Source organism: Neurospora hispaniola (assembly GCF_033458365.1).
Source record: "Neurospora hispaniola strain FGSC 10403 chromosome Unknown B0T23scaffold_10, whole genome shotgun sequence".
NCBI classification, from domain to species: domain Eukaryota; kingdom Fungi; phylum Ascomycota; class Sordariomycetes; order Sordariales; family Sordariaceae; genus Neurospora; species Neurospora hispaniola.
The window spans coordinates 1-23033 of record NW_026944415.1 but is presented as its reverse complement, the minus strand read 5'-3'; the positions used below and the strand labels follow the sequence as shown (position 1 = coordinate 23033).

General features: G+C 46.5%; 4 protein-coding genes across 4 annotated transcripts; 1 reads left to right on the top strand and 3 right to left on the bottom strand.

The window, feature by feature from the left end:
* Positions 1-6965: 6965 nt before the first annotated feature.
* On the top strand, positions 6966-10601 carry B0T23DRAFT_366968 (helicase C-terminal domain-containing protein; the record flags this gene model as incomplete). The annotated part of the gene is made up of 2 exons (XM_062836406.1): positions 6966-8342; positions 8400-10601. Exons 1-2 carry the CDS (start codon positions 7338-7340, stop codon positions 10599-10601), a joined length of 3207 nt encoding a protein of 1068 aa, XP_062688063.1. The 5' UTR covers positions 6966-7337.
* Positions 10602-11201: 600 nt separating this feature from the next.
* B0T23DRAFT_389796 (NADH:ubiquinone oxidoreductase 14kD subunit) lies at positions 11202-13084 on the bottom strand. Its single transcript, XM_062837833.1, has 3 exons — positions 12778-13084; positions 11900-12006; positions 11202-11786 (listed from the first exon to the last, which is right to left on the bottom strand). The coding sequence occupies exons 1-3, from the start codon at positions 12826-12828 to the stop codon at positions 11579-11581; spliced, it is 366 nt and encodes a 121-aa protein (XP_062688062.1). The 5' UTR covers positions 12829-13084; the 3' UTR covers positions 11202-11578.
* Positions 13085-13302: 218 nt separating this feature from the next.
* Positions 13303-16464, bottom strand: B0T23DRAFT_42566 (uncharacterized protein). Its single transcript, XM_062839923.1, has 2 exons — positions 16318-16464; positions 13303-16219 (listed from the first exon to the last, which is right to left on the bottom strand). Exon 2 carries the CDS (start codon positions 16152-16154, stop codon positions 13548-13550), a length of 2607 nt encoding a protein of 868 aa, XP_062688061.1. The 5' UTR covers positions 16155-16219; positions 16318-16464; the 3' UTR covers positions 13303-13547.
* Positions 16465-17960: 1496 nt separating this feature from the next.
* On the bottom strand, positions 17961-22976 carry B0T23DRAFT_389791 (sterol 3-beta-glucosyltransferase). The gene is made up of 3 exons (XM_062837832.1): positions 21695-22976; positions 21203-21640; positions 17961-21150 (listed from the first exon to the last, which is right to left on the bottom strand). The coding sequence occupies exons 1-3, from the start codon at positions 22892-22894 to the stop codon at positions 18043-18045; spliced, it is 4746 nt and encodes a 1581-aa protein (XP_062688060.1). The 5' UTR covers positions 22895-22976; the 3' UTR covers positions 17961-18042.
* Positions 22977-23033: the final 57 nt, after the last annotated feature.

The window sequence follows — 23033 nt, the reverse complement described above, 5'->3', positions numbered from 1 at the left end:
TTACCCTTAGTCTATATAGCGCTAATATAATAAATATTTTTAGATTGCTATTCTATATAATTAAATTTAATAATGGGTTTAAAATAAGAATAAATTATAGGGATGCGGAACTAGCGCTAATTTATCCCTTCGTAACTACCTTAATTAGTAATATACTTTAATAATAAAAAATATCCGGGTATTTAAAATATTAAATTAAAAAACTATATCGGTTCTATCTTATTAGTAAAATAGAGCGGGCTAACTTTTCATTTAATATATAAAATAAAAGCCGCTATTACTTCCAATACCTTAATAATATTAAGCATATATAAAAACTATTTACAAACTAATAAATTAAAGGGTTCGATAAGTTAGGTATTTACAAAAATCTATAATTATTCGATTATTTATACAATCTATTTCCTACTCTCAATATTATTCGCTCTCAACTAGCCAATACTACACACTCTAAATATTAAGGATTAACTAGGAAATTCCTAAATCTACTCTTTAATATAGAATATAAAGGCTTCCTAATTACGAAAGCGGCTAATAAGGCTACTATTAAATATAAGAAATTTCAGTTCCCATCCGGGTAGATATAAATTCCATTTATTAAAAAGTATATTAATTCAATAAATATACAACAGGTAGCGAAAGCAATTATTATTATTTTAGTATTCCTTTATTCATAGCTCGAGGAAAAACACATTAAACAGCACCTTATTCCTTTTATTAAAGAAAATAGGAGAAGTGAGAAATACTTTTATTAAATTACACTAAAGAATAGTCTTCCGGATCTTAATATACCCGCGATAGCACTATAAATCCTTATATATACAATCTAAAGCTTTGCTTAGTGGGTAATTACGGTATATAACAGCGAAAATTCCCACTCGGAGTATAATTGCAGGATATTAGACTATAAAATCTTCGAAAGTAAGAAGGCGATATAGTTTATATATAAAGTACAATCCTAAATTATAATTAAAAAGGAGGGGAAGGGGAAATATATTACGAATTTAAATAGTAGGGCTACTCTAATATAACAATTATATATTTTTATAACGCTAGTTCTACTCCCGGGTTAATACCGTACATATTACGTAATATAATTACAAATTATATTTAAGGCTACCGTATTAGGACGTCTAGGTCTTACGAATATTTTAACCGCTATATTTACAATTACCCCTCTAATAATAATATTAATTATATCCGAGGTTAGATTATAGGTAGCGTCTCTTGTACGCTCTAAAATACTAGCTACGTTTGAGAAAATATTATTAATAATAATATTTCCGGCTAGGTTAAATTCGGAAGATAGCGACAATAATACCCTAACCACATTTAAAAAGACAAAAAGTAATAATAAGAAAAAGCCTACTTCTACAAAATAGGAAGAAAAGAAAGGGTTGCTAAATATTTATTAAAGTCTATATTACCGAGAGATTGCTAAAGAGTATAGATCTCTAACGGCCGTATTTACTTTATTAAGTAAAAATAAGCATTAGTAAATCTACATAGACAATAGCGAAAACGACCCTAGAAATACAATCCAAATTCCTACAACAATTATTAAAGAATTCGATACCTTTATAAGCATTATTAGGTAGGAACCGGACTATAGACCTAGTATATTACTAACTATTTAATTCGAAAGGAAGTACAAAATTAATATTAAAGTAACTAATCTATATAATATAGTAACTACCCTAATTTTTAGAGAGAATATCCAGTAGATAATTATATTCCTTTTCGTAGGAAGTTTTCTTTATACCGATATAGAAAACTATTTTCACTTCCAAAAAATACAGGATCTAACACTACAATTAATATAGAGGTAAGATCTATATATTAGTACCAATAACTATAAAAATAATATAGAGATAGTACTAAAGAACTACTTAGTGTAAATAGCAAATAGTACGCATATTATCGTTAACCTAATTATTTATCACAGAATTAATTAGAATATCGTCCTACGGAGAGAGGACAACCTGATTAACGTTATAAAAGCTTACTAGAAAGACAATTTTGCCAAATAGTTAACGAAGGCCCTATCCAATAATTATAATATATTTTATATAACTAATTTAGGGAGTAAACCTATTAAATAGTCTTATTATTCCTTATTCGTAAATAAGTCAATTCGAATCAATAACTATTCTCGTTTCGTTTAAATCCGGATTTTATTTAACTATTAATAGAAATCAAGGCATTCATTACAAAGTATTTAAAATAAACAATATTATTAAACTTTAGACTAAAGACGGGAAACTAATAGTAAATACCGGTAATAAGGAGTTTAAACGTATTAATAGTATTTTTACGCACCGGATTTCATAAATTCGCTAAATATTCACAATTATTATATATCTTAACTATTTAAATAATAGAAGGCGGAAAGAGCCGATTCTAGAGTGCCCAATCTATATACCGGGAAACCGTCAAGAAATTATCAGATTAACAAGAATATCGACAGAGCCCGTATAAATAGTACCAAAAAATAACTATTTAATATACATCTAATATAATATATACTTTATATAATACTAGGATTACAATTAGTAGATTTTATAGTACGTTTAATATTATAGTAATATATATTACTATTCAATAAACATTCTCATATAATAATACCTCTCTTTATAGTATAATAGACTAACTATAACTTTTCCTATTAAAATTAAATATATAAAATTCGCAAGACACATATACGGCTGTCCTTATTGCAGCTCTATCGGGAGTAGAGGCAATCAAATCCTATCTTAGAGGAAACTTTAATAAAAATTAAAAATTATAAATTACCGTATCGGGTATACCTATTATTTCAAGGTTTATACAAAGGAATTGAAAATATATATAAAATCGACTTTATAATAGAATAGGGGGAAGGGTAAATGCGAATCTACTTTATCCCTAATCTATAACGAATCTATATAACCGGGCTTTCCTCCTTTAAATATTAACCTTTATTCCATTATTTACACTCCTACTCTAATATTCCTATTAATCTACTTTCCTAACCTTTTAATTCCTCGAAATTCCCGTCCCGTCTATTTCTATATCCCTTCTATACAAAACTTCTACTCCCTATTACCTAGTTTAATAAAATATTCGGATATTAGGTAAGTACCCTCTTTTCCTCTCTATTTATAACTATCCCCATCTTTACCTTCCCTTTATCTCTTTCATATAACCCCCCCCCCCCTCCTTCTCCCTACCCTACATTAAGGATATTAGCGACTATAAAGTAACGGTACATAAACCCTTAACCCTTCTAAATATACTACGCATCCCGGACTTTATACTCGTATTAATATCTACTTCAATACTAAAAAATATACAATACAATAGTAAAATTATATACGAAAGTTTATTATTAAATACGTCCGCCGTTACATACCCCTAATTACTATTCGAAGGTTAATTACGCCCGGCTACCGAACTAAAATATAAAGTTACTCCTCGCTTCGTTCAATTTCCTATTCAACTTCTAATACCCACCCCGACTATATCGACCTCTAACGACATTTCGCACTTATTATACTAACTACTATAGTAGAGTATATTAAAATTAACCTTCGAAGATACCTCCTATTCATTCTACCTAGCGCAATATTAATAAAATTCTACCCCTCTCGACTCGAATTGCTCATCTAACTATATTTCGTACTAAATATCAGAATTAATATATACAAATAATAATTTAATAATATAATTTAATACTACTATAATACTATCCAATAATAAACCCCAACTACTTTTCGTACTCGGATTAGAATTAAAGATATAAAACGGCCAACTCTAAACGCTAGAATTAGTAACAACAATACAATCCGACGATAAACCCGACTATATTTCCTACTTAAGTTATAATAAGGGATGTAACCTAGTAAATAATTAAGATTTAGATAGTACCGCCACTATACTAATATAATAATAGACCCCGATAATTTTTCTTACTAGGGTAGGAGTTAACTATATAGAATATCGAATAACTAAGATATAGACGATATTTATAACGATACTACACAATAGCCGACCCTAATAACCTTTTTTATTAGGGTAGGAGTTAACTATGTAGAATATTAAATAATTAAAATATAGGCGATATTTATAATAATACTACACAATAGCCGACCCCGACAACTTTTCCTACTAGGGTTAAAATAGAGGATGTAAAATACTAAACAACGGGAGATATAAATAATACCGCTACAATACTACTTAATAGCTAACCCCGGCCACTTTTCCTACTAGGATTTAAACGGGGGATATAAAATACTAAACAACGGAAGATATAAATAATACCGCTACAATACCACTCAATAGCCAACCCCGGCCACTTTTCCCACTAGGATTTAAACAAGGGATACAAAACCACTAAACGATATAAAATATAAATAATACCGCTACAATACTATCCAATAATAAACCCTAGAATCTTTCACACTTAAATAGGAATAGAGGATATAAAGAATAGTTAATTAGTAAACGACCGAGAAACGTAAGTAATATAATAATAATATTAACTACAATAATAAAACCGAACGAACTTCGCACTATAATTAGGGTAATAAATATAATAAGGCCGCTTTAATAATTAGTAGGGAAATACGAATAATACTATTACAATATTATATAATAATAGCTACCGACCCCCTTTCGCACTTAATTAAAGGGAGCGATGCGAATAAATATTCCACCTATACAATAACAGGCCAAACTCCATATTAACTAACAAACCTAAAGTTATACTATTATAATATTAATTAATAATATCTACCGACTATTTTTCATATTTAATTAAGAGAGGAAATACAATCCAAATAACCTATTAATAGTACTTATAGGTTCTATTACGATATAATAGTAATAGAAATATAATTATTATAGTAAGCAATTTCTAAAGGTATTTCGTAATTAAATTAGAAGATAAATATAAGAATAAACTAACTACAAATACTATTATAATCGATAGGTAAACGAAAATCGAGCGGGCGAAAGATAGGCGGCGGAGGGGGAGGATTTGGATATAAGTGAAAGAAGTAAAAGAGCACGCCAGTAAAAGAAAAGAGTAGTAATATAGTTAATTATTAAGTGAGGTTATTAGGAAATTAGCGAGTAATTGGTAATATTTTGCAAATAATTTCAAAAATTTTCGTACTAATAATACAAATTTAGGAGATATTTAATAGAATATTAGAAATATATCCCTAAAGTACGTAATTATTCTCTAGTATATCCCTAAAATACGTAGCCGCCCCGAATATATTAATTAAATATATAAATTAGAGGAAGATATTCCCTATCGATATATAATGAAAGATTCCCTACTACGAGAGATACTTACAATAATAGATTATTTACTATATATTAATAGGAGAGGGTATGGAGGGGTAAGGCAATTATATAATAACTACGAAGTACCGATTATATAGGGCTGCCAGTACGTACTATAAAGTGGAGTGGAGATTTACTAATAGCGCGTCGCATTAGTATTGTATTCGTATTATAGTTGTGTCCGGTACGTAATTAAAAGGTAGAACAGAGTGGATAGTAGGGGTTCTACTACGTGGGGGTAGGTGGGATGAAATTGGTATTAGGTTCTAATTTCTATAATTACTCCGAGCTTGGGATATAAGGCCTAGCTCGATTGTATTACTATTGCCTAGTATAGTACGGCGGTTGAATTGAAAGTAGGTACGAAATAAGGAATTAAAGGGCCCGAAAAAAGTAAGTACTATAGAGGGATATATTAAGTACCTAAAGAGTTGGAATTCGCTATTATACCGAAGATGTTGTCTGTACTAGAAATATTCTAATAATAAAATTCTATTGTCCTTATTATCGTATTTAGGAAAAAGTTGCATCTAATATCTTTTATATTTATAAATAGAGTTTATACTCTCGGCACTACCGGCTATTATAAAAATATAAATATTTAGGAAAATAAGGTATTAGTAGCAATATTATTTCATAGTAATATATTATTTCGGTCGGACAAACAAACAATAAAATAATATATTAAAAATAAGACTATAGCGTAGCCAAGGTATTACTACTCGGAGAGGGATATTGGGTCAGATAGAATATTAAAATTAACTAGGAATTATATAGTAAACTTAACCACTATACAACATTATATTACTCTACGTACAATAATAATAATTAATAAGAATGCCCGGCACAAAAGATCAAAAGTAATAATACGATTCCTAATACAATAGACAGAAATATAAACACAATTCCCAGCTCAATAAACAGAAATATAAATACAATTCCCAGCAGAATATACCATTAGAAATAATAGAGACGACGTATTAAAAGCGCGGCATATCCGACAACATTTCTTTTTAAAGTAGAATATCCAATAAAAAAGACTATACAACAGGAAGAATATACTTCGTCCATAAGTTTGTCGAACTAAAGAATACATTACTATAACCACGATTTATAAAGCAGTAGACTGCGAATAAAATAAATTATAATAATAATAAATAATTATAAAGTAACGGAGTATAATAACAATAGACTATAGAGATAATAGGGAAATAGAACTAAGTATACAAGCAGACGGGCAATTAAAAGAGGGTCTATTACTATATTATTTAGAGACGTTTGTTATAACCAAACATCCATATGGACCACCTGACACCTTGAGTAACCGCTCCAAAATTGAACAGAAATTTTCGCCTAAACACGTTTGTAGAACCCTATTTTGACCCTGTTCTCAGACCCGGTCTTCCCTCTATAGGTATAAATTACTTAAAGTCGGGTCTGGTGGATTCATGATTAGGTAGATATAGTTTAGATACCATCCGACCGCATTGGCGCAGGGAGGTTGTTACTGTAGGTAGGTAGGCACAATGCCTTAGCATAGAGGTATTCATCGATCTTGTTGCAAGCAGTTACTTATTGCTGGAGACTTCGTTCTTGACTTTGCCCCTGAGCAGGCAGCACCGTAACAGAACTTCCCAATCTGGAAGCACAGCACTAAACACGAACTCACGTGACCTCGCTACTCATCCCTCTCGTCACGGCTTGTTCGTCACGTAACGCAAGCTGCATCTCCAACATCCATATTCTTTGGAAGAATCATCTCCATCACATAGTCTCGTTGCGCAGGCGCCATACATTGCCGTGTTTTGATATTCCAGACTGTTCCAACATCTCTCCAAGAAAACCTCTCGTCTACCCCACTTTTGTGACTTTTTGTCCGTTTCCGCGAAATCGAAGAATTCACCCATCCACCATAACCCATCACTACCTACCTACTTACCTGATTCTACGTCTCACTACATCCTCCTCACCAGCGTTCAGCGCATCAATTACAAAAGTACCACAGAATGGCTTCCACACTACCAATACCCGACATCAACGTCATAGCCCCCTCCTTTATCCAAAGGGACTCCCAGAATTCCGACAACATGAGACCACCACCAACCGACTTCAACCACCCATACACTCCCTACCCCATCCAAACAGCCTTTATGCAGACTCTGTATTCTGTTCTAGACCGAACCGTCGCCGTGCCCCCTCAAACAACGACCAACAGCACGAACAACACCGCCCCTTCTGCCACCTTCTCATCGACTGCCGCCACGCTCATCCCTAGCAACCCCTCCACGTCCCCATCCACGCCCTCATTATTTGATCCTACCACCGCCCCTACCTTCCACCTCGCAAATGGGGCCACCGAGCCATCCCGATCCATCGTTACCAAAACCACTACCAGCAAAGATAAAGACAAAGGTCCGAGTAGTAGCAGCAGTGTCCCCAAGGGCCACGCACAAATCGCCCTCTTCGAGTCTCCCACCGGCACCGGCAAGTCGTTATCACTAATCTGCGGCTCCTTGACCTGGCTACGTAACCACAAGCGGTTGCAATTCGAAGCCGAAATCGAAAAAATCCAGCAGCAAATGGAGGCATCCGGGGAGCCAGAATGGATGGTGGAAAGTGCCATCAAGAGGAAATGGGAGGAGTTGGCGCAGAAGTATGAAGAGATGGAAAGAACGCTGGAGAGGATAAGGCAAAAGGAGAGGGAGATGGAGAAGGAAGGGGAGGAAGGGCAAGCGAGAGGTGGAAAGAGGAGGAAGTTGGACCGGGGGAAAGGGGATGAGGCCGAGGGGGGGAAAAAGAAGGAGAGCGGCGGGAGTAGAGGGTTGACAGCCAGTGATGAGGACAAGGAGTTCTTGATTGGGGATTGGAGGGATGAAGGGGGGCTGGACGAGAATGACCCGATGGGTCAGTTGAGCAAGGAGACGAGGGAGCTTTTGGAGAAGGTGGGGATGGGGACCGCGGGAGGGAAGAAGGAAGCGAACGAGGGGCCAGTGGCTGAGGAGGAGATTAAGGTGAGTTAAACTGGATGACGGGGTTTGCAAAAAGGATGAAGCTTACATGATGGACAGATCTTCTACACCTCGAGGACGCATTCGCAGTTGACGCAGTTTATTCAGGAGCTGAGGAGGCCCGGATTTCCTGCTTCTGTTCCAACGCCAAATCCTCAAGAAGAACCAGCTAAAGAAATTGTCAAGCAGATTCCGCTTTCCTCACGACAAAAACTCTGCATCAATCCCACCGTTAACAAACTTGGCACCCTCGCCGCCATCAACGAACGGTGTCAATCCCTCCAGCAACCCAAGACACCCAAAGAACAACGATGTCCCTATCTGCCAAACGCTGCCAACCTCAAAGCGACCCACGAGTTTCGCGACACCGCTCTCGCCACCCTCCCAGATATTGAAGATCTCTACCAGACCGGCAAGCAGTTACAGATATGTCCTTACTACGCCTCCCGTGCTGCCATTCCCGGAGCAGAGGTGATCACATTACCATATCCTCTCCTCCTACAAAAAAGCGCCCGTGAGGCGTTGGGCATTAAATTGGAAGGAAACATCGTGATTATAGACGAGGCACACAACATTATGGATGCCGTGTCTAACGTGCATGCTGCTGAGATCAAGTACACCGACCTGAAAAGAGCGAAACTATCACTTGGCATGTATTACCAGCGGTTTCACCAAAAGCTAACTGGCGAAAACAAGGTCATGGTCGCTCAGCTACAAAGGGTCGTGGAAGCTTTGGGAGTGTACATCAAAACAAAACTGGACAAGGCTGCTTTGGGGCTCAAGGCAGACCAGGAAGGAATTGTGCTTGACACCAGCCTTTTGTTGAAGACGGGTGGTGCGGATCAAATTAACTTGTACAAGTTGATACGGTATGTCCAGGAGAGCAAGTTGGCATTCAAGATCGAGGGGTATATCAGTTATTGCGAGGAAGAAGGTCGTGACACAGATGATGAGGAAGCCGAGACGGAAATAAAGGCGAGGCAGGGCAGACCACCAGTGCTCCACACCCTGTGCTCCTTCTTGACAGCCTTGACGAATTTGAGCTCGGAGGGCAGGATCTTCTATGAGAAGATACCTCCACCTAGGGGCGAACTGCAGGATATGAAGCTCAGCTACATGCTTCTCTCGCCGACACACGCATTCTCGTCGATTGCGGAGAGCGCAAGGGCGGTCATCCTGGCTGGTGGAACGATGTCCCCTTTCGAGGACTACAAAGCACATTTATTCCCAGACGTACCGCCAGAGAAGATCACAACACTCAGCTGCGGACATGTCATTCCCCCAGACAACCTCTGCGTCTGGACTCTGGGTTCCATCGCCCCCAACCCAAAAGTGGACACGGGAATCGGCGAGGACTGCTTCGACTTCACCTTTGCCAAGCGCAGCAATCCCAACATGATCAACCGCCTCGGCTTGGTGCTACTCAATCTTTGCTCTGTCGTACCGGATGGCGTCGTCGCCTTCTTCCCCTCTTACGGCTACCTGGAAGAGGTCATTGGAGTCTGGAAGACGCACGAGCAAGCCATGGGCCCCAAAACCATCTGGGAGCGACTCGAAAGCAAGAAAGCCCTGTTCATAGACTCCAAAACCGAGTCGAGCGAGCAGACGCTCCAAAAGTACAGCGACGTCATCCATTCCGAAGTCCGTCCTCTCTCCCCGGCCGGAAGTCGGGTCAAAGGCGCCATGTTGCTGTCGGTAATAGGCGGCAAGATGTCCGAAGGCATCAACTTCTCCGACCGCCTCGGCCGGTGCGTCATCGTCGTCGGCATGCCTTATCCCAACCCCCACTCCCCCGAATGGCTAGCGCGCAGAGAGTATCTCGAAGCGAACTTTATCAAGCGGTATACCGCCTCCCAACAAACCAGCACCGCCACCGCACCTCTTCCCGCCCCAGTGATCCCGCCCCCGTCCAACACCACCCACCACTCCACCAACCCCTCTTCGTCCAGAAACAAGGATAAACACAAACCTCCCAACGTTCGCAAACTCGCTGCGCGCGACTCGCACCAATTTTACGAAAACGCCACGCTTCGTGCCGTCAACCAGTCGATTGGAAGAGCGATCCGGCATCAGAACGATTACGCGGCGATTGTGTTGATAGACAATCGGTTTGAGAAGGAGCATGTGAGGGCCAAGTTGCCGGGGTGGATCAGAGAGGGGTGGGACGAGACGCAGAGGCAGGCCAAGGAGGATGGGAAGGCACTGAAGGGGTTGCAGGGAATGATGGGGAGGGTCAATATGTTTTTTAGAGGTAAGAATTAGGGAGGTGTGGGGGGAAGTTGCCTCTAGTTCTCTGTTGATCAGACAAGGGTGAATGCTTGTTGTAAAGTTCTTGGGAACCTATGGCAAGGAAATGTTATGTTGGTTGGGTAGGTGAGTTGCCTGTAGGTAGCCACTTCTGGGACACGGGGAAGTCACGTTTGAGCGAGAGCGTCCGTTGCGGGCGGAGTGAAATCGGCACGGCACTAGGATGGTTGTTCGTTTGTTCATTTAACGATCTCGCTGTTTGAAAGGACGCTGCAAGGTACAAGCAATGATGGAGAAGTCCCTCTGCTAGTACCTTACAAGTGTACTTCTACTCATCAAGGCTGGAAGTGCCTCTGACCCTTTCGTTCCTCCTCGTCTTCCCGCCGCCGTCACCGGGCATGCTGTTAAGTAAAATGGTTATAGCACTTTCGATCCACACATGGATTGTCACGGCACTCATGTGTCAGATCATGCTGCGAGAATTTGTGGCTAGATATGAGCTGCCTTCGTGATAGTTTGAAGGTGAGCTTCATGGCTATAGTGGGAGGAAGACGCTGATTGTCAAAGGCTTCCAAACACGAACATGAAGAGCACGCAGCATTGGTGAAACCACAATGAGAGTTATGTACGGTAGCCCTAGCATTAACGACGATGCAAACGTCTACGTAGTTGCTCGCCGAATGGAGACCCAAGCTCATAGTATCATTGCGAGGTAGGTAGGTATCTTCAAGTTCTGTCCCATGAGGGTTAGGACTCATATACCTCTACATACCTCTATGTCCAAAGAATCGGAGTCTCAGACCGCATAACCTGTCATTACCTCAACACCCTGATTTGCTTTCTCGTCTAAGTTTATTCTAACCCTTCATTTTGAATCAGGCAAGTACCTCATCTAGGTAGGTACAGCCAACAGCCAACGACCAGCCAGGGAGTCCTGTGTTCCTCCCCTCGCCATGTCCACATTCTCGGCGCTTCTTCCTCCAAGTCCACATCTAATCTTTGATGATCTTCCCGGGAGTAACTGCAAAAGTAGGACGGACATATCTGTCCGAGTGGTAAGCCTTGACGGCCTTGTCTCCGAGCAGCTCCTTCTCGCGCTGGACGTCGGCCAAGTGGCGACGGACAAGATCACGGTCTTCTTCGGCTTGGAGGGCCGGGATCAGGTGGATGCGGGACCACATCTTCTCGCGGGCGAGTTCTCTAGTGTGATTGGTTGAGTGAGCCGTCTGGTGTGTAAGGAAATGGAGAGGAAAAAGGGAAAGGGGTGGGGTAGAGATGGAGAGACAGCATGTGAGAAAGTGGAGGCAAGGTACCTTTGCTCACGGATACCGTGGAAGAGATGGTACCAGCCGTAAACCATGATCAAACCACCAAAGGCAAGCAAGGTCTTGGGCTTGAAGGCGCTAGGCGGGAGGTTGCGCTGGAAAGTCATGGTCAGTTTCAGGCTTTTCCAACTCGACGAAACGAAACAGCTCGTAGACGCCTCTGCGTGGAGACGGTGCTTGAAGGACGCGAAGGACGACACTGAGTACGAGGACGGGGCCGCGAGGGAGTTTCCGATATTTTCCAGCTCAGGCAACGTTTCCGATCTCTTCGCACGGCGCAGCCCTCTGGTCACAACGGCTGAATACCACCAAGGGCAGAACCGTAGGCAATCATGAACTTGCTGGTTGTGAATCGTATGTCGGTTGTTGTTCTCGACGACCTCGCACGTTTCTGTTCTTGTCCCCCGTCCCCACAGCATAACCCACTTCCCCGGATTCCAGGTACAGTTCGAAGGCCACGCATCCTGGTCGGGGAGGGACTCCATCTCCAACGTCCGACAGAACGACTTCGAGCATGCTGCGATATTCTGCCTTTTCCAAGACGGTGGTTTCGCATTGATATTTTCTGACCCATCAATCCGTATTCTTGTTTGTCGGCGCAGGTCGCTGCGCAGTTTCTTCGACTTGGGAGTCAGGGCCAGTATAGGCCTGGGGATGACACGACTCGAGCAGCACTCCACCAGTTGTTGTCCACGAGCCTTCCAACGTTCCGATTCCTCGTTACTTCGTTACCCTCCTCTTCCCCTCGTCCACATTTTATTTTCCTCTGCCGAAGACGGTCCCCAGTTGTCGAGTGTACCTCATCCGTCGTATCGCGCCTTGTCCATTGCCAGCTGAAACAAAGAGCAAGAAAAGAGCAGACCCACCTTGTACTGAACGGCATCGTAGCCGCCAGCGGGGGGCATATCCTGAGGCATGTTGGGCTAATCGTGTGGGTTCGAGAGTTCTGTGTTCCTCTTGCTCGGTCGCTTGCGCCCTGCTCGATTGGCTCTTCGCTTCGATCAAATAATCAATCGCCTGCTATGTCTGCCGTGCTCGATCGGTCGGTGGGAGTTGTCGAGGGGACAGGAGTCGGGCGGAGCTCTGGGGAGGAGAGTGGAAGAAGTGATGTAGAAACGCTTCGTTGCGACGGACGAAATCAACTTGAGCTTCAATTGGCAGCCAGCCCTGTTGTGCCGCCCACCGCGGCAGCAGCCGGGGAAGGTGTCAGCGAGCCTGGAGCTCCATGGGGAGGGGCCGGCTGCTTAGTTGTGTGAGATTACGTAAGGCGGTAGCGCGCTAACAGATGATAGTGGTTGGTGGACCCCCGGGATGTTAGCAGCATTTCATAGACGGTTTCATAGAAGTTCATCACCACAATCAACAACAACGAAGTATCGAAATCATAGCAATAAGTGAAGTGATAGATACTACAAAATGTCCATAACCACGCCTGACCCTTAAACACCTAATATGGATGCACACCACAACTTGGCCTCATTTACACCTTGCATCATGATCAAAACAAAGGTACCCACCTACCTTACAAGCACACGAGAGGATCTCATCACTACTATAGGTTACACATTACAGAACATTACCAATACTGTACGTATTCCCATATTCATCAATTCTCGTCCCAATTTCAGATGTGCTCCTAGCCATTCTCACTAACACCTCCATTCCCCGCTTCATCCCCGTCCACTTGTTGCCCTTGTGCCTCGTCCCCGTCGCTATCATCCATCGCCAGGAAATCCGCCTCCAAGGCCTCCTCATCCAGCTCCTCAAATTCCTTGTCCAGGTCATCTGCATCTTGAACATCCTGATCATCGTGGGCAGCCTGGGTTTCCACCTCCGCAGTTGTAGCCTCAACGTCCTCATCCTTTAGCTCGTTTCTAAGCGAGGAGGGACCGGGACCAAGGAGGGATTTCTGGCGTTTGTGACTTTCTTCTTCTTCCTCGTCGTCTGCTTTGCGTTTTGTTGGGGGCGCAGTGCCTTGGGCGGCCGGTAATTTTTCGTAGGACGAGCTTGTTGTATTTATATTTGTTGTCGCCTGGGCGGGTGCCTCCTCATCTTCGTCGCCATTTGCATTGTCGCCATCTTCATCATCATCTTCATCTTCCTCCTCATCCTCGTCGTCCGAACCAGATTCAAGAAATTCTGCCAACTCTTCATCCGCGCTACCCCAATTGAACGTCTTTAGCCCATCAATAGGGCTTAATTGTCCATCAGCATCCGTTGGCTTGAACGCCTCGAGCTCCTCATCCATATCCTCATCCTCGTCTTCATCATCTCCACCCGAATCCGAGTCCTCCTCGTCCTCATCCTCGTCCTCGTCGTTCCCAGTGCTAGCGGCGGTGGCGAACCGGACTCTCGGTGGCGACTTTAATCTCAGGATCCTCTTTTTCCCCGGCGGCGCATTTCCGCTGTCTGTATCATCAGCATCGCTCACCGTCTCTGTTGCCTCGGCATCCTGAACCTTTTCGTTCAACTTCTTTTGCGCATCCTCCAGTCCTTCGATGAGATAAGGCCCCTCCTCCACCACCCTCCATTCTGAGAAACACGCTGCCAGCCAGTCCTGGTTGACGATCTTGATTTTGGGCAGGTAGCGTATTGCTTGTCTGACCTTCTTCGTCCGTGGCCTCTGGGAGCTGACTACCAAGTGCGTCACGTCTCCCGTCACGGAGCTGCGCAATTCGGCTCCAAAGCTGGCAACTTGCAACCCGATCTCGGAGCGGTAGACGTCCATCCCTATCGGAACAATCCCGGAGAGGACGATTTTACATCCGCTGAGCGCTTGAGCTTTAAGCGTGGTGAGGATGGAGCCTATGTCTGGGATGGATTGAGTGTCGAGCGAGGATGGAGAGGAGGAGGGTTGGGAAAGGCGGTTCTGCTCGTAAGCTTGGAAAAAGGATTTGTGAAGGGCTGTGAGGTGGTTTTCGAGAAAGGCGAGTTCCCGGTCGTCGTCTTGCAAAACCTGGTGCCGGTGATGAGGGGGTGGAGGAGTGGTGGACTCGGTGTTGCCGTTTTCTGGGGTGGCGGATGCCCTCTCGGCTGCTTCATCTTGTTTGTCTTGCTGCTCTTGCAGCGCTTGCAAAGGCCTGTCTTTGATCTGTTTTTCTAGCGTCTTTTCCTGCTCTTCGAGGGCTTTCTCCAGCGGCGGCTCCATCGTGGTGCTGTCCTCCTTGTCGGGAGATGGCGCCGGTGCAATGCGCGCCAAACCACCATTCGTGGTCGCCGCCGCACTCGGAGTAAGCAGACCCTGTTGCTTCGGCAGAAACCCAGAGTTGATATCACCAATTCCCTTGAAGAAGTCATATGGCGAGACCTTGATCAGATTGGGCCTGTTGCGCGGCCACACGTCCGCTCGATCATCAATGATCACCACCATCTTGGTGCTGACGGGGAACAACCGCTGTAGGCTCTTGGCGTACATGTTGCCGTTCTCGTCGCGGCTGATGACCCGATTGCCAAACAGCTTCTTGTCGGGATCGACGATGCGCGCCACATTCTGGGCGTAGGCGCGAGTGCCCATGGTGTAGACGTGTAGCTCGTACATGGTTGAGATCTTTTTGAGAAAGTCTTCGAGGCCTGGCCGCATTTTTATGTAGTACCAGCAGTTGTTGGCGACGCCGCGGGGGCCATCGTCCAGCTGGAAGGACTTGACGTTGCGGACGGATGGGTAGTTGGGATTGGACGGGTCCTTCTGCCACTCGCCAACGGTCGGGTCGATGCAAGCGTGGATGATGGTCTGGTCCAGGTCGACGACCAAGCTGAGCTTGCGGTGCTGGAGCAGACGGCGCTGGAGGGCGTTCTCGGTCTTTTGGGCCTGCGTCTCGCTGACGGTGAGGTGTGTCTGGTCGTGCACCATGTTGATGGGGGCGCGGTCCATGTCGCGGGACTCGGCGGCCCAGTTGACCTCGGTCATGTCCTTGCCACAGATGGCGCAGAGGCCGCCAAACTGGACATCATGGGAGCACGACTCCTTGACGACCATGCAGTCTTGATCTCGGGAGATTTCTTGGCCGACGCGGATCTTCCATGACTTGAGCTCGCCGTCTGAGGGCGAACTCCAGTCGGCGTAGGTGGTTTCTTCGGCTTCCCATGTCTCTCCGCGGATGTTGTCGCCGACTGTGCGCTTCCATTTGAACGAGTACTGGAAGAGCGCTTCCTTTTTCTTGATGGGCTGGTTGGGTTCCTTGTAGAGCTTGGTGATGGTGATGGGGTACCGCAGCCGGCTTCCCAGCTGGATTGTTTTGACCATGGTCGCGGATATGGCTTATCGGCTTGTGCGATCGGTCGGACGATTGTGTAAAGGTGGCGACTCAACTAAGAAGAGTGTTTGTTAGCATCGACCATCATCCGGCGCAATCCATGCCCGGCCACGGCGTCGCGCCACCGAGGAGGCTCGCTCGCTGTCCACTTACAACGGGGCTCCCTGAGGAGATGAAAGTAGATGATGGGTGTTTGGTAGGATGAGTAAACCCATAGCGCAACAAGCGCGTGCAATTTTTCGGTGTTGGTTGTTGAAGGGTTTTGGGGTTGGGTTTGTCGTGTGGCGCCCGTGATCGATGTTTTGTTCTTTTGCTGCGAACCGCGACTGAATTGAAGATGGAACGTAGAAGTGCGACCACTCACTGCACGATCGACCTGGACCTGGACCTCGCTGGACCTCTGAAGCTCTGCAAGATTCAGAGTGGGGAATTTGAATATGTCCTGATCAGGTCTAGCGCAGGTAGCTTTGCGGTACCACTTATGGGGCGGAACGAAGGGGTGGTCCAAGCTCTCAGCCAAAAGGGTTGTACTGTAGCTGATCTCGATGTACCTGTACAACAACCGCCAGGTTGATTTGGATCAATTCAGTTCCTAGGTAGGCGGTACTACTTCGATATCAATGTCAACCTGCATTCAATGTACAGTATTCAAGCTGGTATATCATCTAGAGAAAGTGACTGACAAGTGATGTAATGTGCCCGTAACCCGGTGCCACGGAGATGTCTTGGTTGAGAGTTCTGTGCGTGTAGTAGGTAATATTGCGACGGTTGTGTCCAGTCGGGCGAGTTTGACTTCAGTGAAGCAATGAAACTCGAGGCGGCTCACTTGAAGGCGAGACATGGCCTGCAAAGGCCGCCGAGGGGAGATGGGAGCCGCGCCCTTTTGTACCTCCGGAGGCTGATTTTGGGGAACTTCTCCAACTCGCTTTTGTCAATGGGTGAATTCCGGACCAATCATATACTCACCTGTCTGTGGACTCCATGTCACCCTATCAGTGTCACGGGTTGTAGAGGTACCGATACATACCTAACAAGACATGGCTGCCGTTACCGCTGGCGGCATTGACTGCGCCAGACCGTTTGCGGGGTTGATAGGTACACGGACGTGCTGCATTGATACCTACCTAGTGGCAGTCCTCATCATAGAGGTACCCAAGACTTCTCAAATCCAATCCCATACAGGCATCGTTTTGAAGAATCTGACAAGAAGAGCAGTTCAGCATACACTTTTCAACCTTGGCCCCGATACCTCGTTGAAAAGGTCCCGTGTGAGTTCGGGAAGGTGGCGTCCCTTCTTTATGTGTTAGAGGTAATGTTCTTTATTTGAACACATTATACACTGCCCTTCAACCGCGACCATCTTTGTGTCCGTTCCCTTGCCTTTTGTGGTCTTGGTACCCGTGGCTTGCATCCGGAATTGGCAGTGTGTTACGAGTAGGGGAAGGGAAGGCACCGATGTTAGCGTATAGCGTTGTCCAATGAATGAATAGTGTCTATTAGGTATTGATATGATGTATTGATATAATAGCCAAGTCAACCCCACCCGTTTTCCAGGAGTGTGAGTGTCTGTAGTAAAGTAGAATCTTGTAGGTAGGAGAAGTGAGCCAGAAGTCCTTGTGAGAATCCATCCAAGCGGTGTCCTGAAAACATCCATGTAGTTCCCCGCAGTAAAACATTCGAGTGCCTTGTACCGTTACTCCAGCACGCCAGCCGTGGCACGAGCCAATGCGTCTGTCTGTCAGTCGTCTTTCTCCGAGAAAATGAGCAGGAGAAAGAAGAAGAAGAAGAAAAAAAGAAACACCAAGGAGACAACCCAGCTATGTTCCGTGATCCATAGCAGCTACCCAAGCCTGACTACCTCTACCACCCAGGCGTTCTCTAAACATACTTCACGCCGCCTGCTCCCCTCATTGCGCCTGGGCTGGTAGACGGAGAACTCAACACCCGGCTTCCCAAAGCTGGTGCCTTCCCGACTTTCACACCCCTCAAATCCGCAACCGTTTGACTCAGCATATCACTTCTCGACATGGACATAGACCCCGTCAGATCATCCTCGTTCCCTCCAACAAAGGTCCAGTTCTCTTCCTCTTCATCGTCCGCATCAACGTCGTCCTCTTCGGCTTCCTGACCCTGGTCATCCTCGGTAGCGTTGGGCTTGGCACCCGGCGTGGGCGTAGCTACGCTATTCCTCCGCGACTGATGTTTCTGCCTCTTCAAGGTGATCAAGTTCCTGGCGTAGTCCAAGTCGCGGTAGATGGCCTGGATAGCGGTATCCACACCGTTCTCAGCGCGGATTTGGCCTCCCAATACCTCAGCCCTCATCTGCATTCTGCTACTATGCGTCGCTTCCCACAGCGCCCTCGCAAAACTCTGGACTCCCCACTTCTTCAGATAAATCCCGACCCCAAGATCCTCGACTCGTCCCGCAAAGAAGAACTGATCACCGAAGAAGGGGCGAATGATAGTCGGGATACCAGCCCGCAAGCTGGCGCCAGTAGTTCCAGAGCCGCCGTGATGGGCAGCGGCATCAACTTGCTGGAAGAGCCAGTCGTGTGGGGCGGACTGGATCTGTAGAATTTCTGGGGGGAAATTTGGGTCTGCCACCTTTGGCTTCTCATTACCGTCGACTGCTGCTGACCGGTCGGACCAACCTTTCGAGAGAATGCAGCGAACGTCAGCTTTAAGGACGGCGTCGATAATCTCCTGCGTCATCTTGGCGGGGTCCGAAACAATAATACTTCCAAAGCCAATGTAAACCAGCTTCTTCTCGTCAGCCCTGGCCTTGGCAATGAAATCGGTCAACTCCTTGGGTGGCTGCCACTTGTCGCCTCCTTCGTCGAGGAACCAGTACCCAGTGACGCGGATCCAGTCGCTGTAATCGATGGGAGGAGGCACCACAGACGGAGAAAAGTTGTAGAGGAAGGGAACCTTGTTGGGCTGCAACTTCTCGAGGCTGGTGTTGGGCAAACCGAGGTACTTGTTCCTCCACCGATTGACCTGATGCGCCGTAGCCTTCCAGAAAACATTATCGAACATGACGTACGTAATGTAGTTATACGCGCCGCCCATCTTCTGCCCCGGCATTATAAAAGCATGAGGATAGGCGCGCGTGCGAGTCCACGGCATGGTGAAGGCGCGGAAGTAGGGAATCCCAAGCGCTTCGGCGATGTGGATGCCTGCCATGGCGGAGGGAGACTCGATGAGCAGGTCGCTGCCTTGGCAGGCTTCCCAGGCTGAAGTGAGCAGCTCGTCGAGCCAGCCGCGGAACTTGGAGTTGGCTTCGCGCAGAAAGGCGTAGGTGAACGTGCCGTTTTCAATGCAGATGCGCATGAGTTCCGAAGGGTCACCCTCAACGGGACCGAATTCGATCCCGTGGCTTTCGATCCAGTCTTTAAACTCCCGGTGTGTGACGATCTTGGGGTGGTGCCCTTCTTCGAGTAGCCTCTTGCAGAGGGCGATGTAAGGCTGGACGTCGCCGCGCGAACCGATGGTCAAACAGGTGATGCGCATGGGCTCGCTGGGCTTAAAGTTTAGGAATGAAGCCTTGGGGTCGTCGAACAGTATCGTGGGGGCATCAGATACCCCAGATGCCTGTCGAGGAAGCTCGATCTCATGACCAGGGAACTCGTCGTTTCTTGCCTGGTTGAGTGCATCCCTCTCAGCTTCCGCTGCTTGCGCTTCCTCCACCTCCTGCGACTCGGCCAGGTATCTCGCTGCATCCAAGCTCTGGATGATCGTAATAGCACAATCATCCCGGTTCTCGGCCTTGGCAAACTCAAAGAAAATCTCCTCATGGCCACGGATAACGACGACCAAGCCGGAGTACCCAAACCGGAACCCTTTTTCTTTGTCGACAGTCTCAATATCCTTCAGAGGCAGGATGAGCTTCGTCCGGGTGCCTGGTAGCAAGCTGCGGAAGCAGAAGTGGCGGTTGCTGATATAAATCTTGCCATAGAGTGGCAAAACCCTGACAATGAACCCAAAGTACGCAGCCTGCAACCTCTCCGTCTCCGGCAAGGCAAAGTGCGCCTGAAAACGGGCTTCTGACAGAGCCCTCTCCTCGGGGTCATCCTCGACATCCTCCCTTTCGGTCCTCCTTCCAGCAGGATGATCGTAATGCTTCTTGCCGCCCTTCCACATGCCAGACACCTTCTCGACATATCCCATGGACTCTGTTGCTAGAAGGTTGCTCATGCGCCTGGACTGCTGGTCCAAATAGCCCATAAATGCGTTGGCCCTCTGCAATGGGTAATTGCCCATCATCGCAATGCTTTGCAGCATGGGCGTTGAAGGACCGCCTTCTGCTTCTGCCATGTGGTCACCAATCTGGCCCGTGGTGGCTGCATGATGAGGTCCGTGAAGTCGGACCAAGCCCGCGGTGTGTTGACGCACAATCGGCGGGGCAGCGACCCTTTCCCCCTCTGTTGTCGCGCGCGTAGCCGATGCCGACCTACGGAAGATTGGGCTGTGAAAAACATCGCTTCCTCGGAGAATTTGGCTGGCTGATTGATCCTCGCTACCAGAGGCCACCAAGGCCGATAGACTTGCCTGACTAGGGTCATCGAAGCTCTGGGCGTACGAATCGGTACTCGCATATGGCTCGTGGCGGGGTTTGCTAAACGATCTCCGGCCGTCTCCATGAAGGCTGCGGGGAGGCGAGCCTGCGTAACCTGCTGTGCCTGGGCTGGCGTCGAAACTTCGGCGACTGAAAGGTCGGGTACCATCGAAGCTGCTCTTGAAGTAATCGCCGCTAGCACGAGAACTCGGGGAGGCGATCTGGATGGGCGAGACCGGGGAAAGCGTAGCTTTGACCCCTTCACTGAATGTGCGAGTTCGTGGGCTGCCGAGATTGTCACCAATCGCCCCGTCTCCTCCCGTTCCCTTGGTGGCGTCGTTCGCTCCAGAATCTTCGGGTGAGGAATCCTCTATAAGGATCTTGAGAACCTGGATGGCCTTCTTGCCGAAGCTGAAGAAGGAGAAGAAATACTAGTACTTTTTAGCAGATGCACCAACGAGACAAAATGCACCAGTGTCTTACCTCGTCGATAGCATATGTCTCATCATTGTCGATGACGCGAATCTTGCAAGTATCTGCAAACTCCACCATCTGAGTTTCCTCAATGTCAAGGATATTCCTGATAGGGATCGAGATCTTGACGCTGTCTCCATCATTGTGCGAGCGGAAGATGACCCGCTGTAGGCTCTTGACCCATTCCTTTGCACTCCGAGCGCTGTCAGCCTTGAAGTGGTATGTTCGGTGATGCGTGGTGACGGAGAAGTAATTGCCCTCTTTCTCCTTGTCGTTCACGCTGGCCGAAATGCCGTATCGTAAGTCGATCTGGCCAGCGGGGAAGTAGTGATCCTTGGGATCCTGGTAGTATGAGAGGACATCCCCCTTCAGACGGAACCAATAGCGGTTGTACTTTGGATTTCGTTTGCCGCTCTTCGACAGGTAGCCGGACTTTGCGATCTCGTGCTGTTGACGTTAGCGACTGACAGTGTGTCGTATCATGGTCAGACAACGACTTACTGCCTTTTTGGGGAGGTGGGCATAGAAGGCGATGTGGTTGGCCGTAATGTACATGTAGCCCTGCAGGAGAACATGTTGTAGCAACCAACAAGGGTACTCTTCAATAACCTCTTCGGCCGTGTCAAACTCGAAGATATCCTTTAACTTTTTGGCAAGTTGTCCGGTTACGCCGGCGTCATGACGACGATGTTGGGCAAGCTGTCCGGTTACGCCGGCGTCATCACGACGATGTTGGGCAAGCTGTCCGGTTACGCCGGCGTCATCACGACGATGTTCTCCTGACAATCTGTCAAGATCGAAACTGGGTCGGGCTGCCATCTCGGCCCGTGCCTCAAGCATTCTGCTCATGAGAGGTGCCCCGTTCCCTTCTGCTCGGACGATCTCTATTGGTGGGGCAAGGCCGAGCGACTTGGTTTCGTCTTTGCTTAGTGGAGGAAGAGGAGAAGATGGGTCGGGGTCTTCTTCTTCTTCGATTTTGTGATCCGCCATCGCTGTGCCCTTGTGTTGTTTTGACTTTTTCGACTTGTGGGAACTTGCAAGCCGGGAGAGACCGGGAACCGACTGTAAAAGCTTGTGTCCAGAAAGGCGCCGGCGGTGGGTGTTGCTTGGTCCTGCATCTGCTGTGGCACTTGCAGGTGGCTTGTTGAAGACAACAGTCTGGCTTAATGACTTGACAGTGCCGGCAGTTTCGCGATTGCGTGCTGTGCCTTTGATGCCCGGGCCAGCAAAGGTCATGGCCATGTGATTCGGCACATCGTCTTCGTCTTCCGAACTTTGGCCTTCAAACCGGTCGTGGAAATCCACAGTGCTTCCAGCAGCAGCGATGAGACCAAAAATGCTCTGGTTCATATTCATGAACATGCCGCCTTGGGGCTGCAGGACATCCTCCTCCTCATCCTCTTCTTTTCCATTGTCTTTGAGGCGATCGGGGAGCTCCATAGTGGGAGAGTGTGGCTGGTTACTGTCGCCGCGTAACCTTTGCAATTTCCTGGACATGCGGTAGGCCGCAACTTCTCGGTGACTTGGGCGCTTGGTGAGTGCAGATGGACGTGCAGGACCAGGGCCGGCTTGGGCTGGTGCTTCGGACGGGTTCGCACGATGTTGCGACGAGGACGTTTCGGTGTTTGGCTGTGACTGAGGATTCGGACTCGGAGGGGAATCGAGTATGGGCCCCGATGATGTTGGTTGGGAAGACGCCATTTCTAGGACTATCGAGAGGGATAAGGATGATTAGAGGTCGTAATAACGGGGATAGCCTGACTCGTAGGAACTTGAGGAAGAACTGAAGCAGAGGTAAGCTTAAGTGGACGGCTGCAAAGCACAAGTGGAAGTGGACTGC

Bases quoted from the DNA above. Each gene is read 5' to 3' on its own strand.
- B0T23DRAFT_389796 (XM_062837833.1), bottom strand. From the start codon at position 12,828: ATGCCTCAGGATATGCCCCCCGCTGGCGGCTACGATGCCGTTCAGTAC. The intron at 12,007-12,777 runs GTGGGTCTGCTC...ATGACTTTCCAG, and splicing joins ACGATGCCGTTCAGTACAAG to CGCAACCTCCCGCCTAGCGC. The intron at 11,787-11,899 runs GTACCTTGCCTC...CAATCACACTAG, and splicing joins CACGGTATCCGTGAGCAAAG to AGAACTCGCCCGCGAGAAGA.
- B0T23DRAFT_42566 (XM_062839923.1), bottom strand. From the start codon at position 16,154: ATGGTCAAAACAATCCAGCTGGGAAGCCGGCTGCGGTACCCCATCACC.
- B0T23DRAFT_389791 (XM_062837832.1), bottom strand. From the start codon at position 22,894: ATGGCGTCTTCCCAACCAACATCATCGGGGCCCATACTCGATTCCCCT. The intron at 21,641-21,694 runs GTAAGTCGTTGT...TAACGTCAACAG, and splicing joins CCCACCTCCCCAAAAAGGCA to CACGAGATCGCAAAGTCCGG. The intron at 21,151-21,202 runs GTAAGACACTGG...AAAAAGTACTAG, and splicing joins AGACATATGCTATCGACGAG to TATTTCTTCTCCTTCTTCAG.